Genomic DNA, 16653 nt, shown 5'->3' on the forward strand with positions numbered 1-16653 from the left:
ATGTTAAAATACTAAGACTGTAACTCAACTATTATAAACTTAAATGTCGATTACTGAGAAAAGAAAGTACAAGGATATGGTAATTGAATTACTACACAGAGGTTGTCTTACATCTAAAAGGGTTTATGACGATGTTTATTTCCCTTAGTGTGGCTTTGAGATTACCTCTGGAGTAATGTTACACCGTTAGTCTCCCTGGAAATAGTAAGGACATGTATATGTATAAATAACCTGTAAGAGCGTATCTTAATTTAGTTCGCAACTGTTTCTCATTGAACTTCAACCTGCATTTTACAATTGGGGAGGAACCCTCATGGAAAGTCATTAGACCGGAGAAAAGAAAACAGAACACATCAACTAATAGGTTGCCATTCTGATTAGTAGTTATAGCATATTACCAATTGCAAAACAGTGTTACTACTATTGCTAGTCGGCAAGAAGGCACCCTTGTCTTTGCTCGTTTAAATTAGTGTTTTCGAGATAACTCTATTGAGTCCTCCAGTATTGACTCTGTGCTGGTCTTCACTACTGAATGGCGCCCCCGTGTGGCCGATCGAGGGACCTGAAGGTCTGAGGGTGGGATCTCCCTTAGCTCTCTGCGAGACACACGGACCGTGGCGATCTCTGGCCCCTCCCCAACAGGCCCCTGTGCATGTGTCTGAATGTAAGAGGGCTCCTTTTGTGTCGTTTTGTACGTTTGAAGGTTAAAGGTTGACGAGGAAAATGCTTCGTTTGGGGGTTCGCCCGTCTGTGCCTGTGTCGGCGCCTGCGTCCCAGTGCTGTGTGCGTTGCTCTCAGACGGTCGAGAGGGTGTCTTTGTGTTCTTCTGCGCGTATTTCCTCTGGGGGTCCTCGTGTGGGAGGGCTGGTTGAGCGGAGGGCTCTTGTGGGGTTTGTTGAGGATCACAGAGCAGCTCTTTCAGTTTCTTCTTCAGCTGGCGGCTGGAACACTTGTAGAAGAACAACTCCCTCTCCAGCTGCTGGAGCCTAGCTCGCACGGCCCGCTCTGCCTCCCCAGAGCCCCCCTCTACACACACACACACACACACACACACACACACACACGCACACACGCACACACAGTCAGACAGACAGACAGACAGACAGACAGACAGACAGACAGACAGACAGACAGACAGACAGACAGACAGACAGACAGACAGACAGAAAATGTGACCGAGAATTCCATGATTACCTTATTGACGGATAAATAAAGTCATACATGAAACCAAACAACAAGAAACAAACTCTCTTGCAAAATTGGCTTTCTACCGATAGGCCCGCCAGGAAAATACTCAGTACTATGTACCAACATATTTCCCCCGCCACATTCTGAGCACTAATGAGTCCCCCATCCACCAACCCACACACACACACACACACACTTACACACACACCCTCCCTTCCTGGTACCTCTGAGCTGTTTGAGCAGCTGCTGCATGCTGCCCTGGTGCTGCTGCTGCTGCAGGGTGAGCCTCCGGTCTGTGTCCAGGACCAGGTGCTGCAGGGCGGCCTCGGCCGTCCGGTACTGGCCCTCCCGCTCGCCGGCCGCCAGGCGCAGGTCCTCGCAGCACAGCCGCAGGCAACGCAACTCGTCCCGCAGGCGCACCACCTGGAGGGGGGAGGAGCAGGGTGGAGGTGGTGGTGGTGGAGCATAGTAGGAGGATCAACCGGTATAATGATGAGATCCTGATAGGAGATTTGGGCTATTGACGTATTGGTGTAGCTGCTAGATTATGAAAAAATATTCTGAATTGTCAATATTGTCAATATCGATTATTCAAACGATTATTTTTGAGTTTCTAAACGTGATGCATTTATTCAGCATTCTCTTACAAAAAATACTTGTAACTGAGAACTCTGAAATTTCCCCTTAAAAAATACACAAAATGGTCCAATATAAATAAAAGTAGTTCCCAGAGCGTTTGACCTAAAACTCAAAACTCGCGATTTATTTTTGATTAATTGCACAGCCCTACGTATTGGTATATTACAAGTATTACGTGCTGTTATCTCTTGCATTTACATTAAATTACAATGTTATCCAGTTGGATCTGAACTTGTACTGATACATGCCACTGGGTGGATGCATTGACTCAAAGCATCCACCAATGCCATGTGTGCAAACTAGAGTGCATTCATTCTGAGCATGGGTTGGCTCAGTGGGCAAATCCGCCCCCTTACCCTGTCAGTGTTCGCCCAACCCTCTACCAGTTGGACCATACAGAGCCGTTTAGTAGACGGTTGAGGCTCACTGAAATAATAATGTGTATGCTTGTCAACTATATGTGAGTTTGTCGGAGATTCACCTTGTTGAAGTATTTTAACAGCAAATTCGAGGCCTCTGTCTGCGAGAGGTTCTTCAGCTTACTGGAGACATTACATAGTTGGGAGGGTTCAGTGGTCTGGGACTGGTGGGAGATAATGGTGGTGATTGACAGCTGCTTCTGCCTGTCTTGAATGGACTGGTTCTTAAAGTCCAGAGCCGCCTCCAGCACTTCTATAGCCTCCTCCAACTCAAGCAGCGAATGCTCTTCCTGGACAAAGAGAAATTAATGAATTATTAGCTACATAGTTAGCATACATGTGCAAATTCATTGATTGTACACAGGTTTCAAGGGAATGGCTTATATTACATACGATTAAAGATAGGGGAGGTAATTTTGAGAAACCAGTCAGAATAAGCTAGATTTATCCTACCAAAAAATTAGCCTACAGAAAAAATCCCAAGACTCCCTCCAGGCCTCTGTCCAAAGTGCCTGCCCCTAAACACGGGACTAGCTCGCTAGCTTCAGCAATAGTTGTTCCTAGTATTGTGGAAGACTCCAGCCCTGCGCAATGATTAGGCCATTCAATTGTTTCATTCGGCCTGAATTAAATGATTACAAGCCTGCCACAGCCATAGTTGGCAGATTTTTTACTTTTTTGTCAGAGTATTTGATTCATTGATTGGTGTTGGGATGAAAAGAATATTTCAACAAATATGAGGAAAAAAAGGCTTTTAAATTGCCTGCCCCAGCTTTAATTTGGGAATGTATGTCTCCCTTTATTGGGATATAATATATATTGCATTATAATAGCGGATAGAGCAAAAAGCAGTATTCAGTTCTGGAAACGCAAGCACATACACAAACACACAGTCACCGTCTCTTGTCCTGACCTTTGTGGACAGCCCCTTCCCATCTCGGAGCTGTGTGTTCAGGATATCTCTCCTCTTTCTGAGGGAGTCTCTCTCCTTCTCCAGTTCCTCTGCAGTGACCACTCTGTTGTGCCCTGCCTGGCCACTGCCCCCTAGCTGTTCCTCTAGGGACTCCAGCCGCGTCGAAACACGCAGAAGATCCTGACTTAGGACCTGAGAAAAGCATGGAGGCAATGACAATGAATGTTATGTTGGATTTCAATAAAAGATGACAAAAAATTGAATTTGCAAAAAAAACACTATTTTTCAAAAACTTTTGGAAGAAAAATAATTATTATGATGAATTGAAGTTAGATAAGTTTGTTGAGCAAGTATGATCAACCTCTTACAATGTCAAAGGAAAGCCATAAGTTACAGCTATCCGCAACATGTTGTGTGTTCTGTGATACGGTCACATTCAAGCACGCACACCCACGCACGCACCAACACACACAAACCTGGCTGGAACGCAGCCTCTTGTTCTCCAGTTTGCTGCGTTGCAGGAGACACGCCTCCTTGCGTAGCAGCATCTCCTCTCTCCTCTTTAGCTCCGCCTCCAGCTCCTGGAGCTCCGCCCTCCGCTGCAGGGCCCGCTCCTCCTCCCTCTCCAGCCAATCACCATCATGCTCCTTTAACCAGGAAGAAGGATAATTAGGCGATTAGGGAGTGGAATGGCAATAGTCAGCGTAACAACAAGAACATAGTTTAATTATTATTCTAATAACAATATTGTTAAATTGTGAGTTTCACCTCTTCTTGTGTGCCTTCAAAGAGTCTGCTTTGGGAGATGCTGGTTCCCTCTATTATTAAGCCCTTCAAATATAAGAGATCAAGATTAACTGAATGGTTGACTGCTCTGTTCAATGCAGCAGTTATCCCAATAGCTAACCAAAATATTGCAAAAAAACTATTTGTATTTGTACTTTAATATTTCTATATTTCTATAATACTATTATCATTATTATAAGCGGTTTGCTGATATTAATTAACATGATAATATAAATTACACATAGAATTCCAACCTTGTTGATGGACTGAGTCCCTGCAGAGTGGTGCTTCAGGCTGGTTCGGAGTCGTTCTCTCTGCAGGCTCAGGTGTTGCAGGCTGTGGTACAGCTCTGCCCGGGCCTGCTGGCTCTGCAGGGACAGTCTGTTCAACACGCCTGCCTTCCTACCATCCTCCTTATGTGTGTCGATGGCTCTGGCATCCCTGCCTGTCGCACAGACCAAGATCCACACTGAGTAATAACCACCTTTGCCTCAGGAAGAATTATGTTAAAATAATTCTGGCAGAGCCTTGGCTCCACTTGGCTCGCCTGTTCGAGTAAGCCAGGCTTACGAGAACATGTTGAGTAACAACTTTCATAATATTGAGTCATTTAACACCTTGCAATAAAACAAACACCATGGAGGGTTTTTAAACAGTCTACCATCGCATAGTAAATGTTGACATAAGCGGGTTGGAGACATAATATTTTGCGAGGGAGGAAGCACACTTGTTTTGTCGAGTTCTTTAATGAGCTGCTCCTTCATGCGCATGTTGATGGACAAATCCTGGATTCTACGCTGAATGGGGCAAGGTCCTACTCCCACCTCCTTCAGATGTATTGGTTTCCCATGGATCTCTGTGGAGAGCCAAATCTGTTGTCAGTGACAGAATACAAACCAAGTATGGACTGTGCTGCTGATTAATCTTTCCCTTTGAGAATGCCCGAGGACCTGAGCTTCATGTTATTTGCATACATAAGCATGCCTACGTAATGTACAGAGGTGATATAGGCCATACAGTTATTTTTGTAGGACGTCGGACAAACTATCTGCAATGGTGATGTTCTTCATAAAATAACAAAAAGCAAGCCAAGGGTTACCTTGTGTTAGCTGGGAACATTGAGACAACAGGACTCCCTCGTGGGTCTTCTGGTGAGTGTCAGTCCCATTGTGTTTCTGGTCTGGACTCTTCTGAAGGCCGGTCCAAGTGCGATTCAGAGAACGTCTGTCGTTACAACACAACAATAAGCCCGATATCAGATCCTCATAAGAGGGACATCTGCTTATCTTGCAACCAACCTAAGCTGTTGGCTGATTTTAACTCACCTGAATCCCATTTGGCTGTCCTCCCCATCTTCATCCTCATCATCGTCCACCACCTCCTCCTCCACCTCCATGTTCTCCTTCTGGTCTCTGTCTCCCCCCTTCCCCTCACGCTGCTTGATGAAAGGGCAGTAGACCTCCTGTTTGTCCTCGATCTCCGCCAGCAGGAGATGGCCACGCATCCTGAACGCTGCCATCACTCTTTCCAAAGAACATGCTGCTGGACTCGTATGGATCTGCAGTCAACGCACCAACACACACACACACACACACACACACACACACACACACACACACACACACACACACACACACACACACACACACATGAAAATGACAAAGATTATTCATGAAACAAGTAACCCCCCAAAAAACAGTTAATTCAATTTCCCATGACATTAAGCTACAAGTGATACTGTGTTACAACAACCGTACCCTCCGAGAAGGCTGGTGGCGGCGGCTGTCCCCCACCAGGGGGGCGCTGTAGGGCCTCCTGGCAGAGTGAACAGCGGGGGCCGTTTCCCCGGAGCTCCCCGGGGTTAGCCTAGAGGTCATGAGGTCACCGCGAAGCCGATTGATCAGAATCTCTTGTTCCACCAGGTGTTCTGTCTGCAAACGTCCAAACACACAAACACTTCATAGAGAAAAAAGACCTAGAACCTATAATATCATTTGAATTGATTCCTCAATTTCATCTAAATCAGCTAGGCTGTTTTCATTTATTCATAAATCAGGACTTTTATCCCTCTACATTAGTTAATATACCATCGCTCCCCCCTCACAGCATTGCACAGATCTTTACCTGTATGCGTGTGCGACCCTTTTCCTCTTCTAGGGCCTGCAACTGGCTCTTCCTATCCAAGACCACTTCCTGTATCGCCCTCTTGGCCTGTCGGAGTGCCTCTTCTTTCTGCTGCAATTCCTGCTCGGCTCTGGCCAAAGCCTCCTGAGAGAGAGGATCATTGATTTGATATAATTGCGGTTTGAATGTACTGTAATATTAGTGATCCACTGTAACTTTTCACTCTTTATTTGGATATTGTTCGACAGGAATCTTTAAAGAGAACTACAGTGTGGTCGTTAAGTAAGGGAAAATGTATAGAACGCCGGTCATTATCGGGAAAATAAGCCACGACAGCCACTGAAGGGGCTGATTTTCGATAATTGCCTGCGTTCTATACATTATCCCGCTTAATACACAGGTAGTTTCCAAATCGAAAAAATAAGTTCAAACAGTGTGTCTTTCTACAAATAATTTGTTACCACTCGTAGTGTTGATAAGCAGAGAAATAGTTCGCCAAAGATGTTTTCTTTTTGGCAAGTAGCCGAGTAATAATTGGGATAATGTACAGAGCGCCGGTCAATATCGAAAATTAGCCCCTTCAGGGCGAGGCAAGACACCTCACCTTTGCGTCGGTGCATCGGGGCTTATTTCCCCTATAATATCATTGTAGTATCATGTGGACATGATATTTTATAAATAAAAGAATAAGGAATGAGATATATGTAAGTCAGTGATCTGTGTGTACCCTTATGTTGCGTAACTACCTGGCTTTTGTTGAGTTCTCGCCTGAGCTGTAGCACAGTGAGGGGTTGGGCCTCATCTGGATTTTCATTGGTCGGATCTAAATGCTCCAAAGTCACGAGTCTCTCTTGCCAATCCTTCACCCGCTGCCTGATCGGGGCACTAAGGGTTGGTGCGGACAAATCCTTCAACAGCTCAGCAGCTTCATGGGCCAGCAGGAGATAATGCAGCGCCTCCTCCTGATTGGCTGTCCTCTCGAGGTCTGTTTGTCTCTCGGAGCTCTCCTCACACTCCTTCCTCTCCTCCTCCTCCTCCTTCTCGACCCTCCCGGCCGCTTTCCCCGCCTTCGCCCTCTCCTTCTCCAGCTCTCTCTCCCTCTCCTTCAGCAGCTCTCGGAGCGTCTCCACCTCGTAGGCCAGCTCCCCCAGACGGGCCTCGCCGGGGTCCCAGACGGGAGGGCAGGACTTGGTGTCCGACCGGGACACCGCGGCACCGGGGCGGTTGCGCACGTGGCGTGTCCTGTGGGCGAACTGCAGGACGCTGAGGGTCTCGGCCATGCTGTGGTGGGAGGGGCTGACGCAGGCCACCATCAGCGTGTGGGCCGTCCCCCCCAGCGAGTCTCTCAGGAGCCGCGTGATCTTGGCGTCTCGGTACGGCACGTGCACGCCACCGCCGCCGCCGCCGTTGTTGTGGTGGTGGTTGTTGCTGTTGTTGCCGCGGCGACCCCGCCCTGGGTCCGAGAGCGCACGGATGACGTTCCCCAGCGCCAGCAGGCCGGCGTTGATGTAGACCGACTCCTTGAGCCGCACGCCGGTGTTGCCCGTCCGGCCAGCGCGCTCCGAGCCGGCGAGGTCCACCAGGTGGAGCTTGGAGAGGCGGACGGCGTGGCCCGTGTCCCCGCGGCGGCCCCGGCTGAGCTGGAGGGAGAGGATGGCGTGCGAGCGGCTCGAGTGCTCGTTCATCCCCGTGGTGCCCGTGTGGCGCAGGGCGTTGCCCGCCTGGAGGACGCTGAGGAGCTCGTCGGCGGTGCGGACCACCGTCTCCCTGGCCCCCACCACCACTGGAAAAAATAACAACACGGATGAATCCCTTGTTAATGATTTTAGTGCAACCTATAAGGTATTGTATAATGAATACCCTAAGATGATACGGTTTGCCTCAAACTAGCTGGGTTCATGAAAAACTGACCGCCACATACACAACTCAGTGTTACACAACGGGAAAGGAGCCTCCCTTATGAAGCACACAACGGAAACCAATGTGAACCCATGGGAGAACAGACAATTCCACTGGCATCAGGATCAGAGCCAGGCACTGGGCCAATATAAGGTTCTACTACCCTGTACCCTTGTGATAAACTACTGTACTGTGGGCTATAATCAAGGTCCCCTAGCTTTGACCCTATCTCTGATCATCAATAGGCCCTATATGGTGTTAATACACAAGTGAACATTAACTCTGAAAGTCAAACACCCCTGGTAAGCCTACATTACCCTACCAAAACCCCAGAATGTGAGCTCTTGTACAAGCTGCCTGTGTGCCCCTCCTGACCTGTGTTTCCTCGGTCGTCCTCTCTGATATGAAGCTCTTTGTGGTTGGTGTGGAGTTCCAACAGGTCTCTCAGTTCCTCCTGGTACAGCTCCATATAGGAGACCCGTACAGTGTGCTCCATCTGCCCATCACCATTCCCTGCCGGCCTCTTCTGCCCCAGCAGCTGGAACACATCCTGGGCCAGGCGGCCGATAATACCCCAGTCCTCATCTGGAGGAGAGGGCAAGACATTGATAAGAGTCAGAGGGAGGAGATACGTTGGGAAGTTTGGAAGTAATCACACATGAACGGTCTTTACAGCGATATGCCTGATATATCCTTCGTAATCAAATGGCCAAAACATGTGGATTTAAAAGGTTTTGTATAAAAATGTTGACAATTGTAGTTCATCCGTCTGTATTAAGGGTGAAAGAGTTTACAAAGCGAGACTTATTATTCTACTGTGTCGTCCACTTACCAACGAGTCCCCCTCCTAGTGTGTAGGTCTTCCCCGACCCGGTTTGTCCGTAGGCGAATACCGTAGCGTTGTAGCCGTCGACGAGCGACTCCACCAGCGGGTGGACGCAGGCCTCGTACAGCTCATCGTGGCTGGACTCACAGCCAAAGACGTGGTCGAAAGGAAAGGTCTTATCCTTCCCGATCATCACATGGGACGTGTCGGGCACCACTCGCACACACACCTGGTGGTTGTGGAGAACTTCTCTGGGGAGTAAGGGACGGACGCGGACCGCCACCCTGACACACACCTCGTTCATCTTTACTTTGGTACTAGGTGGGAATGGGAGGAATCCTGTTCAATTCTGTTTTGAACTCACCGCATGGTCTTTGTCAGGAGCGTTATTCGCTTAGAATTGGAAGTATACATACGTAAATCCTTTCAAAAAGTGTTCCGATATTAGAAATTGGTCGTATAAACAACGTTTGAATACTCGTTACACTCGTTAACTGTGTTGCATGTACTTGTGTCCATACAACGCGACCTCTATCATAACTTTATCATAGTTCCAATATAGTGCCGCACAATGATTATAGTGTGGAGCGATACGTTTTTATTGCAAAAAAAAATATGACATGAAATACCTCTGCTTAAATTGAATTGTCCTGAAACAAAACGCGAATTGAAAAACGGTCCAGTTCAGCACCTGGTCTCGTTTGTTGTCGGTCTGCCGTTGCCGTGGTTGCCCGGGAAACCGCCACCGATGTGACAGCAGCGAGTCGACGAAAACAAAGGAAGTGCTTCCGACGATCCACGAAAGCAACAGCGACACCATTCGGCAGTACAGAACACTGCAATACCGTACAGTGTTCAGTTGTTTCTAAATTACATTGCTGAAGAGAACGTTAAACCTATCATTTTTAAAAGAGCATCTCTCTGCTTCAAACAGATCTCATGAATTAAGTAAAGTGCAGGCCAATAAATGCTGTCAAACGACATTCCTGTTTTTAATATGCACTTTATTTCAAAGAAACATCACTTTGTAATAGAAAATACAGATATCATTTGATTTTGAGAATGCGGTCAGTAATAAATGCAGCGTGTGTGGTGTATGGGAATATGGGACATCTCTTTTTCATGTTTCTTTGCATAAGGCCACAGGTAAAAATCGATGATGGCTGAATTGATGTTGCAAGGCACTCCGTCTCTCTCTTGCACCAGCTTGCAGAGATGCTCTTTAATCAGCTCCACCGACCATATGGAACATCCACGGATCTCCACCTCTCTCCTGTCCCCAGACCTCAGAAGCTCACCTTGGTATTGGGGGAGAGAGAGACGGGGAGGACAGGATAAGGGTAAGAGTGAAGATCAATTAGGGGGTAATCACACACTTCCTGCTGTGTAAGTGACCAACATGTCAAAAACAAACAACTATTATGTGAGGAATTTCATATCTATACATTTTTTTCTAATCAATATAACATTTGTAATTCTATACAAATGTATATTATACAAGTGTCTAAGGTTTGGACTTTACAGATCTAGATTAGCCATCTAATTATTCGCCTTTGGACAGGCAAATAAAGAGATTCAAGACAGATGATACTTGAAACAACAATGGACACAAATAGCATTATTTTCATGTGGATCATCTTGGATGATGATTTTTCATGGCCAAACGGGCCAACATACAAAAAAAATCCCCAGGGTTACCATTCTTGAGCGTGTCAGTTAGAGCACTGCTGTATCGTAGTGCACCCAGATAGACTAGGGCCTGGGGCACGCGGTAGTCTGCGAACATGGTAAGCCAGTCCAGGTTCGGGATGTCTCCTTCCCCCCTGGCCTCCATGATGCCCCAGAAGTCTGCCACCAGGATCTGGGCCCGCTTGTAGAAGGAGATGCTTTTCCCCTGCATTGGACCAATTTATTGAGTGAATGAGGGATATATTTTGAATGATTATCGTGTCTGTCTGCCTGTCTGTCTTTGGGTGGGTGTGTGAGTGTCTGTCTGTCTGTGTGAGTTTAATATATAGTGTATGGCAGTTTAACTGTTTGACTTCGAGCCGAAAAAGCTATTGGTTCAAACCCCCAATGTACCCGACCCAAACCTGTATCCCTGAGCAAGTTGCCCTAACCCCTATGTAATAAAGATCTAAGTACATTCACTTAAAAGCTCTTAAGATAAAAGTATCAATTTTTTTTATAAATACTTGTTATTTGGTTGTCAATTCTTTGATAAGACACAGTTTGGGAAAGAAGAGTAGGGGAATAAGCAGGTTTTCATTCACACTTTTTTGGCTTAATTTGCCAACCTTCAACCAGATAGGTGCAACAGGTAGGCAGTGTGTTCCTCTTGAAGACAAAGCACAGCCTTTATTGGTAGATCTGTCCTTCTAGAAAAACGAACATTACAAGACCACAAGGATGGAACTTGTGTGTCTCCAATGCTTAGTGCTTAGTGTGTGTGGGTGTATGTGTGTGTGTGTGTGTGTGTGTGCATTTGTGCATGCAAATGTGCCACTTCAGATTGATTGTGCTCAGAATTGTGGCCTCTTTGAGACGTTGCTTATCCCTCAATATTAATATCTTCACTTTGGTTTCTTCGTCTTCCTTTTCAAGTGTGTTTGCATTGAAATATGAAAATATGAAAACCAGACTGACCAGCAGATGGCAGTCTCAAGCTTACCAAACATCACTGGCCATTCCCACTTTGAACAACATAAACTCTGTGAATGGATAGGTATTATTGAAAAATGTATGTTTTAAAACTGAAAATAAAACTAGGGGCTGGTAGCTTTAGATTAAAAAAGGTTAAGGCTTCAACCTGTATAATATCTGTCCTCAAACACAATAATCATTGACCCCATTTTTCGTTTCATTCCGATCTCCTATTTAGTTAAAAAAAATTATCATTCTGATCATACACATTGTTGCATCCTTGTATCAAACTGCCCTCCTTCATATTTATTCATCTGATTCTGACTTCTTACTTAGTTGAATTCTGTATGCCTTTGACCCCATATATATACATACTTACTTGCATACCGGTGTCATTCTAACCTCATATACATAAGATAGTTAGTAGCACACCAGTATCATTCTAACCTCATTTATATACATAGCTGGTGTCACGCCAGTATTTTCTCACTTCATGTACGTCCATCGTCAGCAGCATGCCAGGAACATTATAACTTCCTATGTGGAGATAGTTAGTAGCAGATCCGCATCATCCTGACCTCATAAATAGTTGCATCTCTGTAGGAGGGAAGCTTCTCCACGATGAGTTCCACCATTTTCTGGGCATCATTCCCGGCTTGGCTGATGAAGCTCCTGCAGTTTCCTCCATTTTCTAATAGCACACGTCCGCCTTCAGTGAGAACCTAAATCAAATCCACAGGCATGAATGCAAAAGCCTTGTACACAGGCACCACCCCCCAACCCCTAATAATATAGTTAGAAAATAATGCAATATAGGTCTACCAAAAAGAATGATACAACCCATCCTAAAAGCAAACGTGCCGTGACTGTGAGGAACCCCAGTGAGTGAGTTGAGTGATTGACACTTATGGAGTTGAGTGATTGACAGTTCTTGAGTTGAGTGATTGACAGTGAGTCGAGTGAGTGACAGTAGGGGAGATAGTGATTGACCCTGCGGCTTAGAAGGAAACGTTCTGCAGGCTTTCAATGGCACCGGTTGTGTACGTGTCGTTTGTGTAACGTGTGTGGCGGTGGTGGGCCGTACCTGGTGGCGCTCCTCCAGCATTGGCATGGGCGTGGTGTTGTCCGAGCGCAGGACATGCCTCAACTGCTCCAGGCTCATGCGGGAAAAGTATTCCGGGTCGGTAATGGGTACGCCTAAGGCAGGAGACAAGAGTGTGAGGAGAAAAGAATGGCCATATAGAGAAATGCAGACCTGGTCGGAAAGGCCTGGAGAAAATGGGATACTCTTAGGGATTTTTAATAGCCTACTTCTAAAAGTTTCAGGTAGTTGTAATCACAGGAAAATTAACTCCACGGTGGCCATTTCTGCTGAGAAGTAGCAGAAGCATAATTGGTTGTAATCTCCTTCGGTCAAACCCTGTGATTCACACCCTGGAGCCAGGTACCTGTGCTTATCCGAGACTATGCTGCAATTAGAACAGCCCCAGCGATCACCCAGCGAGAAACACTGTTCCATATGAGCCATAATTGAGACAAATCCAGAGTCCTTCCAGCCGACTATAAAGGGCCGTCAGACACACACAGAGCTGGGGCAATTTCCGAGCAGTGGGAGCAATGTTTAATGCAGATAATAAGATATAGAATTAGATTTGACGTAAAAAAAAAGAAACCCCGGGCAGAAAATGATTTCACAAAGAAAAGGTTATATGAAAGGAATGCATTGGGGATTGAGACCCGACATGCTAAAGATTAATTATATTTTAAATAAATCTTTATTCCCTCTAAAAAACTCCTCAAGGTAAATAGTGACCTTTAATTCAATGATTCAGTATGTTTTTGGTCTACTGCCTGTGTATTGCAAAGTCCTGAGGAAAAATATTTGTGAAATTTATTTTCCAGGGACAACAGAAAATTACTAATTACATAAAATCTGAAAACCCCATTAACGGCTAATGTTTTGCTGGTTAGACAATCAACAATCAGCAGCAATAATTTCCTGAAATGACTTTCCCCAACCTTGATAACAGTTCCATTGAACTAGATAAAGTAAAAGTATTTTCCAATCTCAAATCAAGTGTGTACAATTTATTGTGGCAAACATGGTCAGAGGAAAATGAAATAGGGCTCAATTTATTTTATTTATTTATTTATGTCATGCATTATCTTTGATTTTTCAAACTATTTCCAAATTAATTATAAAATCGAGAATAAAAAGTGTATTACTGTATGTTGGCATTGTTTCTTGGATTTCTCTCACCTTCTTCTATAGCTCTGGTGATGGCAGCACAAAGAGTCATGTAGCCTCTGTATGTGGTCCCTTTGTAGGTCACCTCACACTGCTTGTCCTCTTCCTCTGGCCAAAAGGAGAAGTTCATGGTATCCACCACAAACACCCAGTTCAATGCCTGTACTTTAGAACGAAAAATATCCATAGTCAGCTGGAACGTATGCCACAATATCGCCACCAGTAACGACCGACTGGAATTTTATAAAGGACTATGCAGTGCATTCAGAAAACTCTTTCCTCTTTAATTATTTTTCAAGAAATGATTACATTCTGTTGAGACAATGAATAACTCTAACATACTTTTTCCGGTCCCAGTGCTGGTCTATTCAATACACATTATTTAAATCAAATTATCAATCCGCCTGATGTTGTCATTGGCGCACATTCATGCTAAAGATCGAGGGATGTCCGGATGGTTGTGTGTTACTTAGACACTCCCCTGGTCAGCGGTGTCTCTGGGGGCCAGGGGGTTGGCCTTCTTCCAGCCGCTGGCCGTGAGGTCCTCACTGTGGCGCAGGGCGTAGAGCATCTCTGCCGCCCTGTGCACCCCTTCCACATCCACAAACACATCCTGGCTGCGCGCCGCCACAAAGCGTCCAGAATCGAGCGGAGGAAGAGGCCGATCCATGGCGTTGGTGGCCATGTAAGTTGAGGTTGTGGTGGCGCTGGTGGTGGTGTTGGTGGTGGTGGTGGTGCGGTTGTTAGTGGTGGTGGCGTTGGTGGTAGTGGTGTTGATGTAGGTTACGATACAACTGCATAATGAAAAGCAATGGGAAAGAACAGAGAAAACAGAACATTATTATTCAATCGTTCACACAATTTCAATCTTGTTTCACTTAAAAAAAAATGCCCATAAATGGGAATAACCATTGCAAAGCTTTATATTCAACTTATTTAAATTATTTATGCCCCATGAAGTAGCCTAGTTATAGATTGAGTACTTCTTATTTTAATATTGTTGATAAGGAAATAATGAGAGGCCGAACATTTATACCCTATCCCTGAACTTGCTCCATACTTGCCAGCTATACCATGAGGAAAGACCCAGAGTTGCCAGCTGAATATAAACCACACTCTGACCCATTTCTCCTGCTGGCTTTAGTGGAATTATTATTGGGACCAGTGTTTCAGGCCTTTGCCCTGGCCAAGGAAAACATTTATTTTGTCATGCTACACACTACAACCCCTTGGCCTGGGTCGAGCCAGGGCTCTACCACTGTATTCATGTTATACCAATGCATCATAATTAGACTTGGCTTTGGTAACACTGGGTAAGTCCAGATCCTATAATTCCAGCATCACCATACTCCAACAGTAGTGTGGATTGCCAAGATCGACTTCGTTAAAAAGAGGAAATGGAAGGTCTTGGTTTTTACATAGTACATGATTATGAACATCTGGCGTAGATGTAGTCGATATATTTGTATGTAGAATAAAATTGTCGTCTTATTGTTGTTGCCTTGAGTTGTTTAATTGGACAATTGAAATATCATACGACAACAATTGATGCCAAGATGAATTTGAAAAAAGGGTAACTGGTACAATAGCACATTGGCGTATCAAGTATGTTGGCGGTATGCAATAACAGCCAGCTCATTTCGTTAGTTAACATTATCATGTACTCCAAACGAACTGTCTTACAATACTAAAACATAAGGCGGCGTTGCAGGCAAAGTCCACTATCTGCAGATATGGGAGGAATCATGGTTCAATGAGGTCGTTCAAGCAGGGGGATATGTACGATCACTGCATTTATAATAAACGCATTGAGCGGAACTCGAACTGACATTATGTAACATTATGTAATATTAAATCAATCATAAAACGATATAATTTATTTTTGAAAAATAATATCCTAACCCTCAATGCCAACACACTGAAGTCAACTTTGACGGCTTATGACACCGGTCAATCATCCAGTATGATTTGCTCATTCATTCCTTAAAGTTAGCGCATTCAAAATTAAAATGTAAACCTACACTGCAACTTGCCACTGAATTAAGGATCTGGACGCACGGTGTCCCGTGACAGCGACAGTAATCACTGTATTTCCTATCTACGTTTGGAAATAGTCGATTTATGTATTCCCTGTTCAAGCTCAGTTGGGTAAATTGTTATTTAAAGTGGATTGGTATGCACTGAATAAACTCACATTGCTGCACGAACGCGTAGAATAGTTCATGCCAGATACTGCAGGGCACTCGTGAGTTTGTCGCTTTATTCCACTACCTGGTTTTTGCCTTTTCGACCAATCAGAGCTTCACATTGGTTATCGTCACTCAGTCGAACCAACCAACTTCGGATTCCCTCCCACAAGGTTGGACCATGGATGCAAGTGTGGCTAGTCATAGCAAGATAGAACCCCATCCATCCCTCCACGGTAGGACATTATCAACTGCTGGCTGGATGCTGTGTTACGATCACCGTTGTAAAAAAAGCAATCCTCCTTCGACCTCCCATTTCCATCCACAGAATTTTCTTATCTTAGCAACACATTGTGCTGACTATAGACAAAGCTTGATTAGCTATCAGACTTTCATATCTGGCACAAACAAACAATTCTCCAAGGTTTGCATGCTTTATGTATTGTGGAGCAAACAACCTGCCGTTTGGCTCTCTTAGTGGACAATTGGAGGTCTTTTCGTGCAAATTGTGACAGAACCAAATGTATACACAAATTCAGACAAATGTATTAATGAGCATTAATCGTTTGGTAAAAAAAAATGGCATTTTTATTAATTTTACAATTGGACAATGTCAATCTACATCGTGACAGGACAACAAGTGTAGAGAACAGGACACTGCAGGGACAAAACAAACCAATTCCACATTAGTTACCTTCCATACAATGTCTTAATAAATCACTAGCTACAACTTTCCATCTCTGGTTATTCAAAAGCATTTCCACCTCCTCCTTCCTTCCCCC

General features: G+C 45.0%; 2 protein-coding genes across 2 annotated transcripts; both read right to left on the reverse strand.

Annotated features, from left to right (window-relative positions):
- Positions 1 to 130: 130 nt before the first annotated feature.
- On the reverse strand, positions 131 to 9528 carry LOC130384107 (kinesin-like protein KIF27). Its single transcript, XM_056592133.1, has 15 exons — positions 8801 to 9528; positions 8344 to 8553; positions 6816 to 7852; positions 6070 to 6213; positions 5703 to 5876; positions 5271 to 5503; positions 5045 to 5169; positions 4673 to 4801; positions 4200 to 4390; positions 3928 to 3990; positions 3636 to 3806; positions 3160 to 3351; positions 2309 to 2536; positions 1413 to 1611; positions 131 to 1026 (listed from the first exon to the last, which is right to left on the reverse strand). The coding sequence occupies exons 1-15, from the start codon at positions 9096 to 9098 to the stop codon at positions 467 to 469; spliced, it is 3954 nt and encodes a 1317-aa protein (XP_056448108.1). The 5' UTR covers positions 9099 to 9528; the 3' UTR covers positions 131 to 466.
- A 257-nt stretch (positions 9529 to 9785) lies between these two features.
- qng1 (Q-nucleotide N-glycosylase 1) lies at positions 9786 to 16653 on the reverse strand. Its single transcript, XM_056591623.1, has 7 exons — positions 15880 to 16653; positions 14166 to 14479; positions 13698 to 13844; positions 12522 to 12634; positions 12016 to 12159; positions 10493 to 10688; positions 9786 to 10092 (listed from the first exon to the last, which is right to left on the reverse strand). The coding sequence occupies exons 2-7, from the start codon at positions 14368 to 14370 to the stop codon at positions 9863 to 9865; spliced, it is 1035 nt and encodes a 344-aa protein (XP_056447598.1). The 5' UTR covers positions 14371 to 14479; positions 15880 to 16653; the 3' UTR covers positions 9786 to 9862.

The sequence above is a fragment of the Gadus chalcogrammus genome, chromosome 6 (genome assembly GCF_026213295.1).
Source record: "Gadus chalcogrammus isolate NIFS_2021 chromosome 6, NIFS_Gcha_1.0, whole genome shotgun sequence".
In the NCBI taxonomy this organism is placed as follows: domain Eukaryota; kingdom Metazoa; phylum Chordata; class Actinopteri; order Gadiformes; family Gadidae; genus Gadus; species Gadus chalcogrammus.

Coding starts and splice junctions, on each gene's coding strand:
- LOC130384107 (XM_056592133.1), bottom strand. CDS start 9,098: ATGAACGAGGTGTGTGTCAGGGTGGCGGTCCGCGTCCGTCCCTTACTC. Junction 6,214..6,815: donor GAGAACTCAACAAAAGCCAG/GTAGTTACGCAA, acceptor CCTCTCTCTCAG/GAGGCTTTGGCCAGAGCCGA. Junction 1,027..1,412: donor GCTGCTCAAACAGCTCAGAG/GTACCAGGAAGG, acceptor GTGTGTGTGTAG/AGGGGGGCTCTGGGGAGGCA.
- qng1 (XM_056591623.1), bottom strand. CDS start 14,370: ATGGCCACCAACGCCATGGATCGGCCTCTTCCTCCGCTCGATTCTGGA. Junction 12,160..12,521: donor TGCTGGAGGAGCGCCACCAG/GTACGGCCCACC, acceptor GATTTGATTTAG/GTTCTCACTGAAGGCGGACG. Junction 10,093..10,492: donor AACTGACACGCTCAAGAATG/GTAACCCTGGGG, acceptor CCCAATACCAAG/GTGAGCTTCTGAGGTCTGGG.